Consider the following 24237-nt stretch of genomic DNA (forward strand, 5'->3'; position numbering starts at 1 on the left):
ATCCTATTCAATTGCTTTGGGGACAGTTTTTAGTGCTTTTTACCCCCTTGTAAGTGAACGTGCTGGATTACACTTTATTCTGCACAAAACTTAATTTTTCAAGACATAAGTGCAAATTGGCATTCCTAAAATATATCACTTTTAATGAAATTAAAATGTAAAACTCTAAACATCCTTAACACTATTAAAAAAGAAAGACGACTGGCATCAAGTCTTAGAACTGATGCACAAACTTGACAAGACAGTTATTTTGCTTGCACAGTAAAACAACAAAGAAATAAAAATGGCACATCTCACTTTAAATAGTGGATTTAACTCTCCCATAAGGACTTTTAATTAAAAAAAAAAAATCACTGTGCTAATAGTCAATTTTCCTTCAAATAAAACTAAAGATCAGACCAAGATCTTAATTGTTGTCTCTTTTAATTAAGAATGACAGTTTTATGGCAAGTTTACCTACAGAGGGAAACATACAGATAATTCCAGAAACATGCATTTTTTTGGCTGCAACACTTACAAATCACACAAAGATATTAGTTCAAGATTTTTAATAAAATAAATTCAAATACATCTCATTCTCTCTCTGTAACTACATTATTAAATATCAAAGAAATATATAATTTTAAGAAACTAGGGGAAAAAAATAAGCCACAAAAATTCTTGGATATATAATTCAAAGTCCAGTTTGTCAATGCGCCAGAATTAAGCAAGCTGATTTTACCAACCATCAGTTTAGTTAACATAACCATTATCAAATCTTAAAGGACACTGCTAAAATATTTACAATAAATAAATAACTTACAGCACTTAAAGTAAATGCTTTACAGTTTCCTGAATCAAGTGAATAAAATCAAGAGTACCAATGCAAATCATGTATAAACAAGTCTGGAAAGTAATTCCTTTACAAAAGAAATCGTAGGAGAAGAAAAAGTGTAATAGTCTATTGCATACCATACTTTAGAGACAGTACACATACACATCTACAGACTCCAATACAATCCTTTTGTTTTTTTTTTTGGCAAAGAGGTTGACTATCACCCATGTGCCCAAGTAAGTAAATGCAGCAGCATGCAGTTTTGTTTGTCACCATGTTTTAAGGTAGGGACAAACCTGTTCGTAGGAGCCAGTAGTGGAAAGTACATAATACACTCAGCTTACTGAAAGCTGATTTGAGAACATTCAGCACCACAGAAAAGGTACATGTTGCAAGAGCAGGCCCATGCTACCTGTGCTTAAAAGATTTCTTCTAACACTTCTTGTTATAAAACTAATATTGCCCCAGTCCTGTTTTTAATTGTGTAGATAGATAGAGATTTTTTTTTTAAAGGGAAGGTGCAAAGAAACTGATATTGCAAGATTGCTAATAACGTTAAATACATTTCATTCGTTATTGAAATGGTTGAAGAGGCTTTCATATGTACCCATCTGAAGACATATGTATTGTTCAGAAATACATACTTACTGTACTTACTGTACAGAAAACTTGTACAAAAAAAAAGAATGAAATGATGCTTAAATTGGGGTCTACTGAATTCAGCTTCTACAAGGACGGCAAATATTTGAATTTTAAAATCATTATGTGTTATTCAAATCAGCTTATTCAATTTAATTTTTTAATTTTAATTTCAATTTAATTTTTAAAGAAGAACAGATGCCTAACTACTAGCCTGAAAAGCAAAATGACCATGAGTATGATTTCTGGAATGGTGATAAAGCTAAATAACTAACAGCTTGAAACCCGTATAAAATCTGGGCATAATTGTAAAACTGTGTAATTCTTAACATTAATCTAAGGAAGCTTACAAGATCAAGTGCAAACAAATGCTTATAGCTAACTACTGCTCATTTTGACCTGTCCCCTGGCTTGACTCCAGGAAACTAACCATGTTTTGGCAAATAAAACTAAGTTGTCAGACAACAGCAGTTCCATAGTAACAGATAGATTTTTAAATTTCAAGTAATTTACTCACAAATAGAGTTTGAAGACTGATAGTGTAGTTTTACAGTAAAGTTTGAAAAATGTTTTAGTTGAGGTGCAAGAATTGTTTCATGAGTTCGTATGTGGTAAAAGCCACAGCCTGTGAAGGAATACAACGAATGTAATTTAGAGATAAGCCCCGGTATAATCCTCCTCTTATTCCATGTTGTTGATACACATATTTCAGTGTCTGCACCATTGTACTGGAAAAAAAAGAACTCAAATCATTATTGAATACACACATTCAATAGTCAAAATCACTTTCTTCACTTATTATATTTGGTTCTTAAGAGAGCTATAGAAAAAAAGGCGTGTGACTCCACAAAGTGGAGCACGAAGGTACTTTCAGGACTTGGAAGAGAGTCTGAGCTTCTGCAAGAAACTTAAGCACAAAGGCTGGAAATTGGAAAGAAAAGATTCAAGTGCGGACAAACGGGGATTATCTGCTTGGACTGCTTTCTGTAAAGGGACAGAAGGGACAGTGCAATCTCATCTAAAAAAGGACAATTTTTTTCAGACTGAAAATAAAAGATAGAGAAAGAAATTTTACACCAGAATGGCTACACACATTGTTGTCTTATCTGGCAGGAGGGAGTTGAGAAGCACCATTTATATCCTACAGATGTGATACAGAACAACAGCAAAATATAGTTTTCCCAGTATAACATCCCCTTTTAAATTAGGGTTAAGAATTTAGGCTTGTATCCCATTCTTTTTCTTTAAGCACAGGTCCTTCCTTCTACAGTTATGTTTACATTTAGTCTCGTAAAATGTATGTTTAATCCTGTATTTCACACCTTGCACTCGTATATTTTTTTTCCTTTTCAGAAGACCTAGTGTTTTTTCCTCAAGAGAGGAATGCTAGCATTTGTGGTAAGTGTGACATTCGATCTTATTAAAGCAGAATTTGCAGTACGTATGCAAGGGGAATGATTTTCCTCATATACCTAAATTGAAACAAAGCAAACGGATACTAAAATCCAAAGCTCTTGAGTAAAAATCTAGAAGGTGCTCAATATTTCCAAGCTAACAGACATTTATCCTTTAAGAGCATCTTCCATATGCTTCAAAGCTTCACGATTTCCTATTTGTTTTATCCTCCCATTCTCTCAAGACATACTTGTCTACTATCCTTCCAGGCACGGCTGTCTCCAAATACAACAAGTTGCAACAAATTGTTTAATTAAGCAGCCTAATGTCTGTAAAGGTATAAATTCTCAGAAAAAGAGGAAACAAGCCCAAGAACAATTAATATGTTTTTATTTTAGAAGTAGCTGAAGTGGAAAATAGTTAAGCTAAAAATTGATGCTGCTAAGGAGAACAGAACAGCAATTTTTGCAGTAAATACTTCTAGGGTGTTTACGAAAGGTAACTAAAAGTAAGACTACTGCTAGTAAGATCAAATTTGCCATATGAGAGTTAACACTGAATCATACTAGATTCAGAGAACCACAATTCCACAAAGTTGAAAGCAACCAAGATAAAACTTTCCTGGTACTGAATTTGGTTGGGGCAATCTGAAATTCAGATTTTTTTTTTTTTTTTAAAGATGTAAGGTGATTTAATACTCTGATTTTAATGTTATTATGGTACTTCCACATCTACTGCACTGAAGCAAACTGCTAAAAACCTGGAGGCATTAGATCTTGGAGCCCCAACTACAATCTGTGTGAGTGACATTAGTGGAAATACAAAAAAGGTCATAAAAACAGTATTGCACAAAATTCACTTTAAATGGTGCAGAATCTGTTCCATAAAAAAATCTCAGAAACATCTAACTTCAGCAGAAGCAGGCAGACTCTCGTCTTAAGGATCCTATTGATATTATGGAAAGCCACTGCAAATTCAGTTGAAATACAAACAAAAACTTGCTCACAAAAATCCAGCATTAGCAATGAAAGTGTCATTAACTGTGTAAAGAAAACACTTACAGGCACTTGTCAGAGTCTGGGAGAACTGCTCCTAACTGCATTCGCCTACGAGTTACATCAAGTGGATATCTACAGAGGAGATATTTGAACAGCAGTTCAACCAGATGCTTGATGACTATACAAATATTGTTACAAAAAAGAATACAAAGAAGTCCATGCGAAACCTCCAAACTTCCTTTTCAGTGAGTCAGGAGGAATCCAGCTCAGATTCTCAACACAGCTGAAAGTTCTCCAAAAAGGGAGACTTCCCCTATATAATAAAAACCAGCAAATCAGATCTCTTAGTATATTCCATTTGGCACAAGCAAAGGAGAAACATGAAGATCAGATGAGAGTATACAACAGTCTGTGTAATACGCTGGAGGGAGAAGATATCCGAATCAAAAATAAAACTAACAGTTTAAGGATTAATAGAAAATGTATTTGTTACATTTATAATGCAGTCATGTAGTGAAAAAATGATGCCAAATAAGTCCAAATTAATTTACTTTATGGCCAAAAACAAAATACAACAAGGACAGCGTGAGATTGGAGAGAGCAGGCAAAGTAAAAATAAACTAATGCCAAATACAATATCTTAGACATCTGTTTCGTATTCCATGGCTTTGCAAATGACATTGTTTTAAAAGTAACATGGAATAATACAATTCTGCAAATTATATTTATGGGACAAATTTAACAGCTTAACAAAGAATATTCCAACTGATTTTAGTAGAAGTTTTATCTGATTTTATTCAAAGCCTCTGAAGACTAAATATATATGTAGTATGTGAAACACTGAAATAAGTGAGTTCCAGTATCAGATTAACTTAATTAAAAAAAAAATTAACAACTAGATTTGCAAAATATCTTATTCTCAGGTAACATAGTTTCTTTAGAATGAACAGCTATGTAGAGAAAACAAAACAAAACTAAAAACAAACAACACCCCAAACTTACGATATCGTCTGAGCTATCGCTCCAGCTATGCCACCACACAGCAGATTTACATGTGTTTTCAAAACTAAGACATCAGGATTGTCTAATGAAGGCCGTCCAAGCAAGTTAGGTGCTTGAGCAAGTCCAATGCTCTTTAAGGTACCAAAGGTAAAAAATGAAAAACCTGAAAGGAAATTTAATGTTATATAGACTTCCACAAAACAGCAAACTTTTTGTTGATGTATGTATCATTATAACACAAAGCTGCGCTTACAAAGTGAAATTATTTCCCAGTTCTATTGGATGTTTTTCCTTAAGCACAAAGAAATAGAATAGACATACAATGCTTTAAACTTCTAGAGTAACTTCTGTATAAATGAATTAACATTTATAGTTAACGTTAAAAGAACGCTTCAAATAAGCTAGACTGTGGTTTTTAAATCACTGGACTGCTGTTAAGAGTAACTCTGAAAATCTGTTTAACTGAAGAAATTAGTAAAACGTTTCTTATCTTTTTAAGTATGAAAGTAGTTCGGGTAGGCAGTTCTGATGCTCCTCCATCCCCTGTCAGCAATCACTTCAGTTTGTTCAAGTGCTTATCCAGAAGTAACCAGGAGATGGAGCCAATACAGAAGCTCCAGTCTCCATCTATAAAGGACTTCCAGCCTCTCAAAGATTTACTTGTTTGAGAAAGGGACCCTATTCTTATGGGAAAATCGGAAGGCAGAAGAGAAAGAGAACCACCACTTTACCTCTCTCCCTCTCAGGTTCAAGTCTCAGAAAAGTTAGACTTTGCCTAAAGTGCAAAAAGCAAGATGCTTTAACACACATTCATCGTTTCTAGAATAAGATTAAAGAGTTGCAAATGCTCTTTGTGGCCTTCCCCTCCACTCAGTCTTCATAAAAACAGAATTCTTCCTTTTAACAGAAGCCTAACTAAGACTGCAAATACATTACGTAAATTTAGTAACGCACATAGCTGCCGAAGGATTGGCGTGTTCCATTTTTAACTTACCCGCATATGGAGCCATTCCTACAACAGTTGGCATCAGACCTCTGTAGAACCCGGGAAAACCACCTTCCTTTGAAAGGAAAATACAGACAAATTTGTGGCAAGAAATATTACAAATGTCTTAACAATTTTTAGACCTGATCATACAGTTTCACACAAAAGCAATCTGACTAGCATCAACTAGCAACAAGGAGCTAAAAATCAAGTTGAATTTCTTGTGCCTGAAGAACTGAGGGGAGGACTGCCTGGCTCAAGAGGAGATAAAGAAGGGGGGGAAAAAAAAAGAACAAGGAGCAAAAAAAAAACCAAAAAACAAAAAACAAAACCTACATCCAACATCAGAACCTAGGAGATGTTTCTGAAATACACACGCCCCTTCCTCCCCATATTTTTTGGTGTCATTACTACTTGTTCTTGAAAACCAACTTCTCTCTGCTGTTTTTGACTTCCCACTTCTACCAGTCTGAGCTATTTCTAAGTAGCGAAGCATCCAGGTAATTTTTTTTTACAGTAAGAAGTTCAGGGCACACACAATGAATTCATGTGTGAATTTTCCACCAAGTCACTATTTTCAATGCAGTGCAACATTATTTAAAGAGCACATTTTGCTTTGACAGGACTGAAGATTAAAAAAAAAATACCTTTGTGTAAATCATCTTGAATGCATGGATAATTCCCATGTACTTGTGTTCCCCTTTTACTTGGAACGCCAGACGAACTCTAACCATATCAAGAGGGTAAGTACAAATCACTGCTGTAATACCTTTATTAAAAACAAAAACAAAACAAGCAAACAAAACTCACCTACACCTTATCTGCTTCTAGGATTATTTTGAAAAACAGAATTTCCTTTTGTGTCAGTAAATAGAACAATGTATACAAATTATTTTCTTAATGAAACATTTAAAAATTCACTTATAATCAGCACATAGGAACTCGAGCTTCAGCAACACAGGAATACTTTTATGTTTCTACTTGGTGTATGCTGAAGCTGCACATCTAAGCCTTGGCTCTCCAAAAATGTATAGGCCTAACTGTATTCACATGAGCAATTCTCTTAAGCGCACGGCTCATAAGCATCAGGCCAATCAAGCGCTTCAGTCTTTACTGGATTGTGGATATAAAGTCTAATCCTATCATATCTAAAAAGTCAAACCACCAAATTTACATGGTTAATTCCAAAAAGTTGTGTCAGAATTTGAATACATGATTACTGGATGTGGATACATGTTATGTATCTACTGCATCTGAAAATACCAAATATATTCTGATGACATTTAAGATAAGGTCAAGATCCTACTAAATGAAGAGTACTGAGTTTAAACAAACCAACCCCCAAACTATCAGATTTCACACTTTAACTCTGAATCATAAAGATACATAAACAGAACCAGATTCTGCAACTCCTAAGCATACATGTAGCTTTGTTTGAGGCTACTGTTATGCAAGATGTCTTGTGTATAGCTAAGGCCCAAAGAATCTGACCAAGATCACTGTATTTTCATAGTTCATGTTATACCAGCACTTCTATTTTAAGTCTCTGACCAAAGAGAGCGATTTATAGATTTCACAAGCCACTAGAAAACACGTATCTTAGGATTTATCTTAGGATAAATCTTAGGATTTATGAGCTACTTCAAAACTGTTTAGATGTGACCAGCTTGTAATTTTGGAAACAGGTCACAAATGAAACTCCAATACAAAGAACAACTCTTGTAATACCTGAATGACAAGTTCTTTCCTACTGCCTGCCTTTAAGGCAAACCACTCAGACCACTAATTTGCGGGGAGGAAATTAAAACTTTACTGAAAAGAGAGCTTATTTTCTCCTAGTATACCATCGGCACTTAAAAAAAAAAAAAAAAAAAAAAGCTGGACTGGGAAAAGAAGAAAAAGTGTGAGCAAAAACATTTGTAATTTGTACTCTTTCCCCAGAGATCACTCTGCTTTAGCTAAACACTGCCTTTAAAAATTGTTCCTACAGAGGACGAACGCACTTTTGCGCGCACACTAGCATGAAAGCAGCACCTCCTCTGAAACGGGAATATTCTCTTACTGATACCTGGTATCATTTCCCACCTTTCTCAGAAAGGTGAAAGAAACCCACAATGGAAAAAAAAAAAAAAAAGCAACAAAAAAACAGTTCCAGCAAAGTTCTCTAAGTTTTATGTTTGGAGGGGAAAAAAATTAATAAGCTGAGCAATCAGTCAGAAAATATCAAGATGAGATAGGAAAAGAATTCACAGAACGAACAAGGCATCCAAAAAAGTTGACGTTGGTCAGCTGTCAATTCAGAGTAAAGGTTGTTGCCTTCTGGAATATCCTATCAGTAACTTCTATTTTAGGAGAAAAAACATCTCTTAGAGATTTTGGGCTATGTCTCTGAAAAGCAGATTCTGAGATTGATTTCTGATCCAGTTTCACCCATGGGGTTATAAAGCTAGAAGCTGCAAAACAAAACAATTTTAGGACTGTTTCCACTGAACTACATTATTAAATGCCAACCCTCACAAACTGCAGCCTTTTCCTAAGGAATTGCCTGAGATATCCAGACGTATTGCAAAACAAGTTCATTCAAGCAGTTTCAAAAAACAAGGTGCGGGGGGGGGGGGGGGGGGGGAGCTTTTACAGAGTTCACAGGAAAGTCATCCTACTTCAGGAAACAAACAAGTTCAATCCCTGCTCTTACCAATTATGCACTGATAACTATCCAGGAATACTCTCTGAACAAAGACTAGCAAGACCAAGGAAGAGTTTGGTGAATGTGCTAAGTAGCCAACACTAAGTCCAAAACGAGCACTTTGATTCGAAAAAAAAAATTCAGATGGGACTTAAAAAAAAAACTGTAATAAGGCTTTAAACAGGATCTGTTTTGTTTACTTCATATTAAAATCCTCTAGCCATTAATTCTGGGGAAAAAAAAAAAGATTTCTGGCATTAGCAGCTCAATAAAGCTACTGTGAGCCACAAAATAAGTTTTCTTGAAGCAACTGGGACAAGCATGTTGCTCTTCTTACTGTTCATATGAGCAAAACGTACATTGGGAGGGATCAAGATTTTCCCTGAGCTTAGAAGGAACAATATCTTTTCCAGGAGGAACAGAGGCCAACTTTTTGACAGTGAAAGCCATGGTGGGAGAGCCTACAGAAACACTAATCTAATTTCTGCTCTCTAAACATTATGACATGAGCTCAGACCACAATATCTTAAGGCTGACCTTCTGTCTTGAGGAAGCAAAGTCTTTTTCAATTAACTGGAGTTGGGACAAAAATCTCTCCCAGGGCTGATTAAACACGACAATTTAAAATCTATCCCCAGCTAAAGAGACATATACTGCGATTTCCAGTGTCTGATCTGAAAGCATAGGGCAATTTTGGGTCCTTCCCCCCCCCCCCCCAAAGGAACCACTGCTAATACAGTAGATTTTTTTTTTGTTGCAAATGATGGCTCAGAAGTCCCTACTCCACTGAAGTCAAGGAAGTCAGGGAGAGATCATTTTTCACTTGTCATGTTTTCCTCCAGCACCTTTGAGCACTCTTAGAGAGAGGATACTGGGTTACACAGACTAAGTGTAAATGAAGCACAACAGGAATTATCAGTATGTCTTTGATTTGCTTCCCAAGCTTTGGGAGTTATTAATGAGATCAGATGTATGGGCGTTTATCTCATCTCCCAGTTTCCCCACTGTTCTTCCATTCTTAGTCATCATCTTTCTTTGAAAAGAAAGATAAACAATTTTTACAGCAAGAGAAGGAACAAGTGAAACATTTTTACAAAAATCAGGTACAAACATATCAGCCAGGCACACAAGTTTTTCTTATTTCTGTATTGTGTTCTAGGCAATTTGTCCACAACTGACCTACATCAAATCAGAACTACCAGGTGATTCAGAGGTACAGCGTTCCAAAAAACGATGAGCACAGGCTGCAGCCTTTAACTGCAGGAGGTGTGCTCCTTCACTAATATAACAAAATAGATGAATTTATCAAGAAGGTATCTGCTGAAAAAAAAACCAAAACTTCATAAACTATACATACAAAAAAAAGATGATGAAAAAATAGGCAGGCTAAAGAACTGGAAAGTTTACAGGTCTTAATATCGCTCAACCTGGAAAATACAATTGTATTGCTTTCTGAATTGCACCTAAAGAAATAAACAGCACAGATTCTTTTATAATATACATTTATTCAATTAGATAAGTGTTAATTATGTCTTAGTTAAAATTGAGATGGTAGTATCCTCCTAAATCCATACTATTTTCCAATTGCTTCTAGTTAAAAAAAGCACCTTCTGTACTTGTTTCACAGAACCTGAATTTATTCTGAAAGTTTCTGCTCTTTTGAGGCTGTTTTTGAGTTAATCAAGAGCAGGTAAGAAAATATACGTTTCTGTGTTTTAATTCAGATTTTTTTTTCAGTAAGAAAACTCAAACAGGCTTATATTTTCAAAATTGTTCTGTGAGGAGGAATACATACCAGTTGTTTCCTAAACCACACTAACATCTATGATTTGTCCTCTCCCCCAGCTGTCTTTCCTTAAAGGAAGTTATAAGCCACTTATCTGTTAATGAGGTGTTACAACTGAAATTTGAATCACACAAGGCTCAGGAAATTCAGAGTTAAAGTTTCCACAGTAACTTTAACTTGGCCTCCTTAAACACATGCATTACAATGGGTTTTTCTTTTTTCTCACTCCACTGCCCCCATCCTCACTGCTTTTCTCTTCACTGTGGATATGCCTTTGATCCCATTTATCTGTTGCAGAAGAGATTCAAAAGTTTCCCACCATTTTGAAGCCGATTCAGGTCTGTTAGCAATGTTGGAAACTCTGGCATAAGCAGGATTTAAGTATCAACAGTATACACTGAAGTGAACGCAGATGGCTGGGTGGCAGAAAGGGGAAAAGGAAACAAGGGCTACCCATTTTCATCAGCATAACACTGGGTTCCCAGAAACTGTGAAGACCCCTCTCGACCAAGGGTGCGTTTCTCCTGCAGCTATCTAAGTGTGGAAGAAGCAAAAGAATACCCCTTAGCGGAGCGAAAAAGAGACTAAGCCAGAGGAGTCATAGCTAGGAACATTACCAGTTGCTCTAAGGGTCTTTTCTCATGTTTGCAATTCAAGAGAACCTCTGTATCATATTCCAAACTCTGTGTTCTCCTTGGTGCCTCCTTCCTCTTACTACCCTCAACACAAACCTTCCCCCCTCATGATTTAGCTAATTAAGAACCTAAAAAAGCAGTTAACATCACATAGTAAACAAATAAGATTCCAAAACGTCACACTATTACTACACTTCTGTGACTGCTCTTTTCACTGCACACTTAGGTCTAGCTCAGTTTTGAGGTTCTCCATTACAAAAACTTCCTTTGTATTGTACTTAAATGCACCACATTGAGCATTGCAGTTGACTGTACTTTCCAGATAGTACCTGTGTGTTACATTTATTTCTGTTACTATAACCATGCAGAAAACTTAACCAGTAAGGTACTTAAAAATGATGACAGATGCTACTAGTTTAGCTACACAAAGAATTCCACCATGTCCAACACTGGTGGAGTTAAACTGATATTTCCTTTTTATAAAATGCCTCACATCTGTGGTTCCTGCTCTCTGAGAAGGCTCCTGAAAAAAATAATAAGCAGTTTTTGGAAAAAATAAAATGCATTCTTTAGTGGACTTAAAGGTGAACAAAAAATATATATATGCATTTTTTCCACTTCTTTTAGACAAAGCCAGCCAACTTCTGGAACATATCTCTCCAAATGAGTTTACTGTTTTTTAAGGATTTTTAATAGTTTCTTTTCACTCTCTTTCCCTTCTTTCTGATGGCATGCAACCAGAGTACTTCTACAAGGTCCTTCTAGTTTAACTAAAGATAGTGTTAATAATCCGCTTTATTTTTATTTCAAAAGAGGCTACATATTAATACTCATTTCATAACTATATAAGGACTACCAGCAGACAATATTAAGCCTATTTTAAACAGTAAAAAACACATGAAGAACCTCCGATTGAAACTCAGTCCACTATTACTTACCTTGCCCTATTTTTCCTTGGCTACTTTTGGGCCGAGTGACTGGCAAGAGGAAAATAGATATGTATAATCATATTTTATGCTGACAGTTTAAAAGTAGTTTATTCTACCTATATTTCCCTAATTGACACATGACGTTTTTAAAAGTTCACATGCATGCCTTAAAGTGTATCGTGACAATCCTACACTGTACGTTTTAAGTCTAGACATTTCAGGGAACTCCAAAGAATCCACCCATTTAAGCAGCTACAGTTCTGTTTCTCTGGGCTTATATTCAACCTGGTCGCAATGGCAGACAGGCTGATGAGCCAATTCTGCTAAAACTTGCATCTTTATGTTTTATCTCAATGACACTGGATTTTTCTCTTTTTAATCATAATAAACACCGTAATAACTATGCTTGACAACATAGCACAGAACTCAATGTTTGAATTGAACATGCTTTAAAGAATACTTTTAGACAAACTGTTTTAAATTAAGCAACTATTCATCATATTAAAACATTTATTAGCCTTTTTTCTTAATACAAATTTACAGCACAGCTTGACCTGAAAACACATTAAATCATCTTCTAAACACACATTAGCTTTTCAGCAAAAAGGATGTCTGAAACGCAAGTACAAAACTATACCTGCCATAGATCCAGCCATTAATTGATGCACATGCCCTGAAATCCCAAGTTGCTTCTTTATTACCTACAAAATATCAAACAATACAATTTATTGTATTTACAATAGTCATATATCAGAAAATACAGGGAAGCACCTCACAGTTTACTAGCATATTCATGCATACCCTTTGGCTGTTTCTAAGAAGTATGCAACACTACAAATTCAAACCAGAGCACTTAATTACCATTGAAAGAGTTTCCTGAAAATTTCTGTTATCAACAATTTCTAATCAACAACACTAAAGTACTAAAATTGCTACTAATAAAACAGAATGACTAGTTGAAAGTATTAGTACTATTTACTTAAGAAGCCAGATTAATTATTTATTTAGTTATCTTTAATGTGCGTCAAACAAGGCAATCCGAATACTATCCTTGCTGCGTGATAGAGCAAAGGACGCTGAGCAAAGTTGAGAAGAGACATGTTGGAAACTGAGAAGAGGAAATTGTTTTCCCACACATACCATTTGAAACATTCCTATAAAGATATCTTTAAGACCATATGCTTAGCCAGATTAAAAAAAAAAAAAAAAGAGAGAGAGAGAGAAAGAGAGACAGATAGACAGACACACACGCACCCCGACCAGACACATATTTGCTAGAATAAGCTTCCTAAATTACTTTAATCTGAGTCCTGGAAGGAAGTTAGAAGTTCCTGGCTTATAGCAAATAACAGATATTTTAAGAAAAATATTTCTCTTATAATTTCTTATCTTCCTTCTATAAGAATTGGGTTTTTTTCTTTTACACATTCCTACAAAGCATCTTTTTTCTTATAACTGACAACAAACATTAAAGAAACAGTTGCAATGCTAAATGGTTGCTTGAAATTTGTGATCTGTGGATTCATAAATCGATATATTATAAAGCACGGCATGCACTCTTTTACTTGACACAACATAAAAGAAGCATAACGTCAACGGCATTTATGACTGCACCACTAAAAAAAACACATGAAACTCATTACAGCTGCTTCTTTGTATTTATCTTTTGAAACTTGCTCTTCTAGAAAAGGATTGCAATTTGAGTGCCACTGTCTTCAGTAAAGATCATGCAATTTACTTCAATGGGAACTAAGTCTGACCTTTCAGACAAGAAATTCCTCATGACTAACAGTAAGACTGTATTTTTGATTGTGTATAAGCAATGCTTAAAAAGATGATCATGCTAACACCTAACCTCCAAAAGATGCTGCAGAGATTTATTTTGAATTTATTATGAAAGAGTAAATGCACGAGAGTACAAAGGAATCCACAGAACCTGTGACACCCTGAAATATGCATTTTCTCCTGCGCGCTATTTTTATTTACAAGGTGACATAGTCATTTGATATGTCAAATATGGCGGTCATAAATCCAGACTTTCAAGTTTAAGTCAATCATTCCAGCTATCAAGTAATAAGAGTCCCAATACAGTAAATAGGTTACAGTTTACATTTTATTCCTACTTTATTTACAGACAAAGGGCTCCCTCTTTAGCAAAACGACTAGCAGCCGACTCCAGGTTACTCTGTTTAAAAAAACAACAAAAAAGTAAATATTCACAGCAATACAAAGGCACTAAAATTGGTGAGACGACTTTTCTTTAAGCAGCGCTGCAATGAGTTTCACAGTTGCCCTGATGTTTTTAATAGGCAGATTCAGGTATAATTAACCAATCTGAGAGAAGACGTGCAGCCAATAGGGCACAAAAGTTTCAGCGTTTGTTTTGGTAATTTAAAGAACCTGCATTCATTGTAGGCAGAAAAAAAGAAAAGAACAAAATAAGTTATCCTACCTTTTTATACTGGTCAAATGCCATAAACTGAATTGCACCATATGGAAAGATTCTAATCATCATTGCCCCGTTTCCTTTATACAGCCCAAGATAACCCTCCTTTTTTGGGACAGCACGCAACGTAGAAAACACTCCTGTCAGCAGTATAAAAAGAGACATTTAACAGTTGCAGTAAAAATCAAGCAAGTATTACTGACAATAAGAAAGCATGCAAAAAATTAAGGCCTGACCACACTGCTCATGTAACTACGGGGGGGGGGAGAGGGGGGCAAATCTGCTTTCAAGGCCCAAACATTGACAAGAGGAGGAGAGTTAAGGTTAAGTTTTACCAGCTTCCTCACCTTCCAGATTCTGTGAAGCTCCTTATGAACTCATGTATTTCAGGCCCCATGATTTGCCTGGACTGTAAGGAGACCTATTGCAGATGATACTATCCACCCACAGAAAGTTAAGATTAGCAAAAGAAGGAAGGGAACTCATTGATTTGTATTCCAGTCACTTCAAAAATTGTTTTTAAATTTAGAATCACAACAAAACAATCTATCATTGCTACATGCTTAACTAGAGATAGTATACTTGACAAATGTCCATTTAGAGATTAAATCAAACAAATACTAGTTTCTGGAGCCGTAAGAATACAATATTAAATCTATTTTAATCTATTTTAAAATGTCATGCTTATTATATACCCTTGAAAATACTCATGCCATAATTAGAAGTTCTTCTCTCTGCCCCTAAAATGATGAGTAGTTGTTTTGATTTCTTAAAACACATGCTCTGAGATCCATGTCTCATGAACTCCACAGGGCAAGGGCAGTAAAAATACTCTGCGAGGACTCTAATGAACTAAAACATCGCATCTCTGCATTTACAGGTATCCCACCTATAAAATCTTCCTTTTTGCCTACATCTAACAGGAAGATGCATTCAAGTCAGGATGGTTTCTCATAATCAGAATCATATCTCACACCCTGAACAGGAAAGAACGTAATACTTTATTTGCCAATTATGGCACGATACAAAGCGAACAAAAGATAGGGATTTAAAATATTAGTCAAATCCATTACTTCAGCCTCCAATTGTTAGACTGCAGATTTGAACACAACCTTATTTGACTGTGGTACTGAGCTGTCAAGTGTTTTGTGTTTCTCTTGTTGGTACAGTGAAGTGAAAAAATCCACGGGATGTATAGTTTTAAGATTTATTTCTACATCCTAAATCCTTTTATAAATGATCTTCGATTTCTAAGTTAAAAATCTCAGATTTCCAAATTAAAGTCTCTTAAAGATAACCAACTCAAAATTATTATTTTTTGAGAATTGTAATACACTTGAATTTCTGAACATAAATTGTAACATATTTTAAAAGCATGTGATATAAAGCATTTCAAATATTATGCACAAGAGGGCGCTATTACAGCCACACAGGAAATGGTTGGGAATACACTGGTATTTTCTCACCATGATGCAATCAATACCGAGGCCAAACATAGCTCACCTGCACTTTATATTAAGCACAAATTCACTTTTATTGTCCATGCCTATCAATCACACTGCTGCGAGCGTAAGTGCACATGAGACATCCAGGATTCAACTGTCACTGGTCTGGTGATCACCAGCCCCTCTGAGAACTACCAACTCTGAAAAGTACCAATTTCCACAACTCCTGGAAACTGGCATTAGCATAGCAGTAAGGACAGTAACAGAGTTACCAGCAGTGACAGTTTTTATATAAACGACCCAAGCCTCGAACCTGTGATTATCGAGCTCCTGCTGACTTCAGTAAGAGGAGGATCAAGCCCCAGCTTCTATGCCTTACTAAGGATTATTCTGACATCTCAGTTTCTAACACATCCATGCAGGAACTTACAGGTGCAGGCTCGATATATTTTATGTAAGGTGTTTTTCTCTTTTATTTTGACACTCACAAAGCATGGCACAGAGCCCCTCAGGCTGACCAGTTGGAAACAGCCTTCTGTTTAGTACCTTTCTTCATACAGTCACAGAGCTGAACAAATCAACATTCCTAAATCATAAAGATTACACTTTAAAACAAAAACGATCTATACAGCAGCCATCTTACCTAGATGTTTGTAATGGTGGTTATGAGCTTGCAGCAAAATCTTTACTCGGTCCAGTGGTGCAATAGTTGTTTTGGCACAACATCCTGCAATACCTTTCCAAGAATAAAAATGTAAAAACTCTTAAATGTCAGCAGACAAATAAAGGAATTTTCTAATGTACTTTTAAACGGAAGAGGTGAGAAGAATTTCATTTAGGAACCTCGAAAACAAGATTACTCTTAAAGAGTAGACAGCTGCTATTAAAAATTTAACACTGAACTCTTAAAGCCTTAATGAAAAGTCAGCAAGAGCTACTTTCACATGATTACAAAACCCGAGAACCACCCTCTCCCTCAGCCGCCGAGGTCATAGCAAAGTTTTCAGAAAGAGTTACTTGCAGCTTCCCCCCCCCCACACTTCCTCCTGCCCCTCCTCAGCCAGCCAGGGCGGGCTGCTCTGCCCTTTCGCGTGCTCTGGTGGTTCAGCTAGCGGGCTCTGCGGCCACGCGGGCAGCGCGACCCGAACACCCTAGGCACCAGAGAGCGGAGCCACCTTCCTTTCAGAAGTTAACAGCATGGCTTTGTGGCTGGGGTGGGGTTTTTTTGGGGTTTTTTTTCCCCACGCCATCTTAACCTTCGCAGTAGCCGCCAGGCGGTTTCCAAGACCTCGACCCGCAGCCTCTCCTGAACACCCTAGGAAAGTTTGGGGGCGTTCAGCACGTCGCCGGCACCTAGGCAGGGCTCTTCTCTGCCGCCGCGAAACGCCCGCAGGGGGCTGCGCCTGCGGCCAGCAGCTCCGCTGCGCGCCCGCGCTGCGACGCCAAGCAAAGCTCCCTCCCTCCCGCCCGCCCGGCGCGGCGCGGCGCAGCACCCACCTCCGGCGAGGAAGGAGCGCAGCCAGTAGAAGTCGCGGCGCGCCGCGCCCGGGGGCAGCGCGGCGCCGGGCCTCGCCGCCGCCGGGGTGGCCATGGGGCAGGGCGCGGGCGGCGGCGGCGGCGGCGGCTGCCTCAGGCGGCGAGCGAGCAGCACGGGCAGCGCATGGCGCCGGGCGGCGCCCCCGCCGCGGCGCAGGGGCGGAGCGCGGGGCGGCCCGCGCCGTCACTGCGGCCCCGCGCCGCGCCGCGCCGCGCCGCGCCGGGGCCGCCGCCGCCGCGGGCCGCCGCCGCGCTGCGGCGCCCGCGGATCGCGTCAGAAGCGGCTCAGCCCTCCCCCGCCCGCCCCTCGCCTCGCCTCGCCTCAGGCGGCGGCTGCGGCGGCAGCACGTACACGCGGCTCCGCGCGACGCGGGCAGAGCCGCGGCTGAGGGGCGGGGGGAGGGGGCGGCGCGTGCCCGCGCGCCGCCGGCCGTTACGGCCGTTACAGCCGCGCCGCGCCTCGCCGTCATTTTCTCCTGACAGGGCGAACCGGCTCGGTCTGTCGCGTATTGTTCTCGAAGAACAATGGCCGCGTGCACGGGCAGGAGTCTAGGTGCTGAGGTAGGGGGAAGTTGAGGAGGGTTCCGCTTCTCGGATGATGAGCGAGGTCAGCGCACGATGTGATTGCTCTGGGCACTCGCTGCTATGTAAAAAGTGCTTTATTTCGGCAAATACATACTTTCAGGGCTTTACGCACATGCCGTCAAAGCCAGCGTCAGAGATTTAATTTGCTTACACTATGCGATAACACTCTCCAGGTGCAACTCACTGAACTCCTTAAGCATTTAAGTAGGTACTTAGTTGTGTGCCATGGCATCAAATGTCTTTCTCTATCTACAAGTGTAGTTTTGTATCTCGTTAAAAATCCTACAAATTCGCTATTTTTATTCATATTCAGTTAAATTTCAAAGTGCATTAGGAAGTGAAATAGGTGTGGCAAAAGAAATCCACTGTTTATCTCTCAGAATGATCAAAACTGGTGTCACCTCTACAAATGTCGAAACAATGTTTTTGCGGTTTTTTGAAGATCTTTGTTGAACAAACTACATAGGGCTTTCAAGAAGCCGTGTAACCCATCTTTCATCCACAACTTTTAAAAATAAACTGAATAAATTCTGAACACTGGTGGATGTTATAGGCAAGGAGACTACCTGATGCCAGATTGCTGAGGTGAGAAAACACTGTTTTTTTCAGTAATTTTCTGCAGTTACCCATATGCTACTTATATACTTTTGCCACATAGAGCTTGAACTGAGTTTCAAATGTTTATCATATCAAAACATACTTTTATAAGTCATTTTTTCAAAAGAAAATAAAAACAGCAAACAAATCTCAATGCAGGCACTAGTAAAACAAACCCACTTCCAAACAAATTTGCTAGACATTTTTTTTCTGCTTTCAACAGAAATTACTCATTACTTCCTTTAACAGGTTACATTCTTTCAAATACATTGTTTGCTTCAGCATCAAGGGAAGTTATTTTGCTCTGCTTGCTCATGATGCCATTGATGCTGTATATTTGAGGAGTAGCTGTTAAAATATGTATTTTTTCAATAATAAAAAACACATAGCAAAGGTGCAGAGATTTCTCTTACTCGGGATTGCAAGATGTGTCCTGTGTAGCAGCAAACTCAAGCCTTTTTTCATTAGTGAATGTACCGGGAAAATTCATAATTTTGTTCAGATCATCCTGATGCTTAAGTCTCTAATGCAAAATCAGCTGTTCTGTGAATAAGTGAATTATTTAACCAGGTATCCAGGTTTACAGAGTCACTGATGATCAGAATGAAGTTTTTCCCAGCCAACTTGTGTTCTTTTGGGATTCTGTTCAGCAAAAAGGCCCAGCTGAGGCATAGTATATTAACAGCACCAACTTTAGAAACTTGGGTTTTTTTTTAATCTAGATAGTTCACACAAAAACATTGCAACTACATTAGCAGCTGAAAGTCTTTTAATTTCTGGAGTTTCATCACAATTAGAGAAAACTGATAGCTGCATAAATGGTCTGTTAGTTCCTTTGGACAGCAGTCAGGTGCCTCAGGAAGCTACTGCTTTGTCAGCTCTTACTACTTGCAGGATGTGTATGACTTGGGTGCATTTTTTTGAAGGCAGGCAGACACCTTGAATTACAGAATTGAAGAGAGCCTTTAACACATGAAGGAGCTTGGCCACAAAATTTGCTTCTTATATATCCTAGAACTCCATCATCATTGTCTGTATTTTTTATACTTTAACATTAGTAGCTGTTTTATGTGCTCTGGAACTTCTTTCTCTTTACTACCTACTGCAGTAACTAGTTATTTGCATCTTCAAATCTTAACATTCTCACCACTATCACTTCATCTTTTTTACCTTGAAGTATTTATGCCCTTCATCAAATGTCTCTGGCAACTTCCTTTTATGACCCATCCTTGCAAGTCAGCATCTTTTTTTAATGTTGCTGAAGTTACACCCATGCCTGACATTGTGCAATCCTATATTGGCAGATTTCACAATACAGCAGAGGAAGACGTTCAAGTCAAGATACTAAGAACATAACTGGCAGAAGAACTTCAAGTAGGTGTTTTCATTTACAGCTATTATTTATTTTTGACTGGGTTACTCTATTGTTTGAGGATGCTTTTTTTGTAAAGGTAATTTTTTAAAAATGTATCCATTCAAATAAGTTATTAAGACTACAGTTAGGTAAGTTATTCTCATAGCAGTTATTTCTCAAAAGATGATTTTCATTACTCATAGCATGCTGACAGCATTTCTGGCTCTGTGTGGAGACAATTGTAATATGTATCATCAGATATTATGCCTCTGGGCTTTAGGGGTACAGTAGACTTCCTCCCCCACCATCTTTTATACTTATTTCTAGTCTTTACTGGTTAGTCATCCAAGTGATCTGTCTAGTTGGCTATTCATTTGCATCAAGCCATATCCAAGTCCATTGGAAAGCCAGAATTTTTCCTACATGAGACTAATAGGAACTTTAGGGTGGATTTTCTTTTCTCAGCAGCAGGAAGTATGGTTTACAAGTTAGAAATATTTGGGCATGTCTCAGGTTTCCTGCCACTGAGGCCTCTTGGTCTCTTTTCCTGTGAGAGAGCAGACCAGGTAGGGCTGCTTGATGAGGTGAGTTGAGCCAGGAGCCAAGGGTAGCAGCAGTGAAGGCAGTGTCCTCTCTGGCAGAGCACAGTCCTGTAGCACTTGAGCAGGGTGGGCAAAGCAAGATGCCAGTAACAGTACCTATTAGCAGTCCCTGATACAGCAAGAAGATGAAGTAGGTCCAGGGTCTATCCCAGGAGTCCAGTCAGAAACAGCAGGAGATAGAGCCTAAGACAGGACTGGAGACAGGCTTAAAAATAAGCTATGTACCATGCAGGTTCAAGCAAGAAAAAAAGACCAGAGGCAGGATCAGAGACAAGCATACCTGCAGGATAGCTCAGACAAGAAGTGGGTGTCCAGGCCTGAGCTTAAGCAGAGTTCCTGAGCCAATAGGGAGTGGGGTGGGTGGAGGCCCCAGTTGAGGCTGGTCTGGGCCATTAACGTCACTCAGGACCCTGACAATCCCTACCTGTAGCATGAAGATACGGTCTTTAAGGGACTGAAATACTGGACTGTCCTAAGTCATTGAGCTTGCAAATATAATGGTACCAAATTTCTCTGCGTAAGCTGTCACTTTCCTTTCTTTCAGGGGCAGGGAGGAGGTGTACACTTCTGGCCCTCTGCTATCACATGATGAGCCTACTGCACAAACGCAGCAGACTTGAAACATCCAAAAATGCCAGGTTGGTGCATAAAAAATTAGCCGATGTCTTCACAAGTGTGCTGTTTACTGCCAGAGTGTCTGTGCTTACTGACATAGCACAGACATAGCACAGTCAATCTGCATTCATGCATTACGTTCTTCATGTACAAGCATGCAGCGAACAAAGGGCCCCATTTTCCCAAGAAAAATGGAAAATGGGAGCAAACTACTGCCGCAGTGAGGGCTTACAGCCTACTGTTAAATTGTCCTTTTGAAAGGGTGATGGCATCTGGGCCATGGCTGGAAAACTGTTTGGTAGGCTGCATGTAATCTCTAGGCCACAGGTCAAGAACATCTGACAAAAATACTTAGATTAAATACAATGGATTTGTATCGTGTTAGGAGTCAGGAGATGATTTCATAGTTCTTTCTGGCCTTAGTTCTCCTAAAATAGTGTTAACACTTAAACTATCCATGTTCAGTATGCTTACAAACATTAACTTATTTTCAGTGCCAATCAGGCAGGTAGATATTATCTAAAGAACCAGAGCCAAGAAAGACTGCATGAGGAAGTCGTTGTTAAAACCGCAATTAGAATTCAAGAGTTTCTGCATAAAAATCATATTATTCAAGACTTGTATCTTTCACATACTGCCAACTCACAATTCTGTGGGTGATTTATCTGATTATCTGTACTACAGATACAAAGACATTAGTGATTAGCTTGAATTCAGCTGGGTTCACAGGCACAACACCACACAAATGCAGTGTCAAGCTTCCACGTCTGGTCAGGGAGCAGGCTGGTCTGTTTGGCTCTCTGCAGTCTAATAAATGTGAGGAAGGCTTTGCAAGGTAGATGCTTTAATCTGTGCTTTGTAATCACAGGAGGAGACAGCTCCAGTGTCTCAGGATCATATTTTGGTTATGGGTGCCTGGCAGGCCTAGCATTAAGATAGGCAAGCTTAGATCCAATGTTCTCCCTACAGAAAAAAATGGGTGTCTTTGCAGTGTAAAGTGGGGCTTTTGGTTTCTGGAGGGCTTATTTCAGGTTCAGCATCCGTGACGTCTAATGTCATACCTCAGTAAACCTTCCCTAGCCTGGATTGATGAGCTGAGGACGTGCCTACTGCAAAGATCTAATGCAGATGACTTGGCAGGAGTCTATTTAGTGCCAACATATCTGAATAGTTCTGTTCTCATTGTCAGGCCCCTGAGGGCACTAATATGCCTCAATGGCCCTGACCGGCCTCACCTGGAGCCTCCACCCACATCTTCTGCCTGTGAGCCCTGGAGCTCTGTTTAAGCTCAGTCCTGGGCCTTTGGTCTCTGCCTGAGCTGTGTTGTAAGAGTATTGGTCTTCGGCTTGTAGATGTGCCTGGCTACGAAGCCTATTGATGTAAACGCTCTGCTCAGCTCTGTCAGCATGGAGCTACCTAGCTATTGCTATCTGATTCCAGCTCTCACAAGTCCTGCTCTTGACCCCGACCCTTGGGATCAACCTTGTGGGTTGGTTTCCTGGCTTGATCTTAGGCTTGGCTCACCACAAGGAACTTGTCTAATGAGCTAGACTCCTGGTTGAGCCTAGCCACTATCCTTAGACCAGCCCTGCTTGCCTTGATTAGGTACTGTGGGGCTGGGACCTGGCTGGTGAGGTGCCTGCTCTGCCATGGTGTTGTGCTCAGCTCCCCATCCCTCAAGGAGCAGCTAACCCTCATGCTCCCTGATACTCAGCACCAACTGGGTTGTATTGGAGCTGTCTACTATGTGGAACTGCTTATGTGTTTGTGCACTGTACTCCTTAGTACTACACTGTCTAATTTTATTCATTCTGCAGGTCTTTGCAGGCTCCACTTTCTTCTGGATAAAAGCATAAGAACAGTAGTACTATGTCAGACCAAATGTCCACAAGCTTAAAACTCTATCTCTGACAGGAGCCAGCAGCACACCCATACAAAAGAGCGCTGGAGTAGAATACAGGATTATTTCCCCAGTGTACTCTTCCAGTAATCTGCAGCTACAATGATACTTTTGTGTCAAGTAGCTCTTGAGTAACTTTCTTGAATGATTTATCTAAACTTTTAACATGTAAAGTTTTTGGGCATCCATAATGTGCTGCAGCAGAGGGTTCCACAGTTTAACAATGCATTGCATGAAAAAGTAGCCCTCTTCTGTTTTGATGTCCCTTTGGTAATTTGGCTTGATGCCTTCTACTTCTATTGAGAAACAGTGAATAATTAGTGTCTGTTAACACCTTCTGTGCCAGTCTTGACTTTGTAATATTAGTTGGCATTCCCCCCAAGATAGCCTTTTTTCCAGAGTGAAGCATCTTAGTGAACTTGCTTGATTTAGTACCTTTAACCACTCCTACTGTCCTTCTCTGTACCTTTTTAGATTCTACTTTCTCCATTACAAGTTATGGAGACCAGAACTGCACATAATATTCAAGATGTAAACAAATGATCTGGAGTAAATGATGACGGCATAGTGATGTTTTCTGTTTTATTCTCCCCTCCTTTGTTAATAGTTCCTAAAAGCCTACTGAGGGCACAGAGAACAGTTTAACGGAAGTATTTGTCGTAGTACCAAGATCTATATTCTGTGTGCTAGTAGCTAGTGCAGAGGCCGTGATTTCCATGTTTTACCCTTGTGCTTCACTTTGCATTTGGTAAGAGAATTTCATGCACCATTTTATTGCTCAGTCAGTCATTACTGTGAGATCCCTCTACAAACCTTTACACTCAGCTCTAGTTTTACTAGCGTGAGTATCTTAGCGCTATCAGGAAAGACTGTCACCTTATACTTCTCACCTTCTAGACTGCTTATGACTATTGAAAAAAGCGCATATGCCTGGGGTTGACTCCACTGATCTTCCTTTACTGTGAAAATGACCAGCAGTTAATTCTTGTTTGTTTCCTAGCTTTTAGTATAGTTATTAATGATTATGCAATAATTGTGCATGCTGTTGTCTGGGTGCTCCTGTTACATTGTTTGTTCTAAACAAGCCTTAGCCCTCCTGCTTGCTGCTTTCCTCCAAGTTATTAGTTTCTCATTCTGCGTTTTGTTCAAGACTGCAATTTCCAATATGTTCCCGTTTTCCCAAGAAACATACTCTTATCTTAGGGCAGACTATATCACCAAGTTCCAGTTCCCTTCTACCCATTCATACTGTGCACAACACTCTGGAAGAGCAATACTTCTTTTACTT

The 24237-nt window shown here is 38.9% G+C and overlaps 2 protein-coding genes across 3 annotated transcripts in view; one reads left to right on the top strand and one right to left on the bottom strand.

The window, feature by feature from the left end:
- Positions 1-406: 406 nt before the first annotated feature.
- SLC25A16 (solute carrier family 25 member 16) lies at positions 407-17366 on the bottom strand. The gene is made up of 9 exons (XM_068950888.1): positions 17258-17366; positions 16404-16496; positions 14322-14455; positions 12507-12570; positions 6481-6602; positions 5843-5909; positions 4849-5011; positions 3910-3978; positions 407-2181 (listed from the first exon to the last, which is right to left on the bottom strand). The coding sequence occupies exons 1-9, from the start codon at positions 17349-17351 to the stop codon at positions 2025-2027; spliced, it is 963 nt and encodes a 320-aa protein (XP_068806989.1). The 5' UTR covers positions 17352-17366; the 3' UTR covers positions 407-2024.
- Positions 17367-17608: 242 nt separating this feature from the next.
- Positions 17609-24237, top strand: part of TET1 (tet methylcytosine dioxygenase 1) — a 95217-nt gene continuing 88588 nt past the window's right edge. Inside the window, exons 1-3 of one of the 2 annotated variants that reach the window (XM_068950890.1) lie at positions 17609-18466; positions 19783-19852; positions 20979-21072. The gene's annotated coding sequence lies outside the window, so the exon portion shown is untranslated. The remainder of the gene's footprint in view (positions 18467-19782; positions 19853-20978; positions 21073-24237) is intronic. The other variant, XM_068950891.1, reaches the window with a different exon arrangement.

This window comes from Struthio camelus, chromosome 7, assembly GCF_040807025.1.
Source record: "Struthio camelus isolate bStrCam1 chromosome 7, bStrCam1.hap1, whole genome shotgun sequence".
NCBI lineage: Eukaryota > Metazoa > Chordata > Aves > Struthioniformes > Struthionidae > Struthio > Struthio camelus.

What these genes read in the sequence shown, in the direction of transcription:
- SLC25A16 (XM_068950888.1), bottom strand. Translation starts at nt 17,351, where the DNA reads ATGGCCACCCCGGCGGCGGCGAGGCCCGGCGCCGCGCTGCCCCCGGGC. An exon ending in CATTTGACCAGTATAAAAAG is followed by an intron (nt 12,571 to 14,321) that starts GTAGGATAACTT and finishes GATATTTTGTAG; the next exon opens with GTAATAAAGAAGCAACTTGG. An exon ending in AATGGCTGGATCTATGGCAG is followed by an intron (nt 6,603 to 12,506) that starts GTATAGTTTTGT and finishes TTTTTAATAAAG; the next exon opens with GTATTACAGCAGTGATTTGT.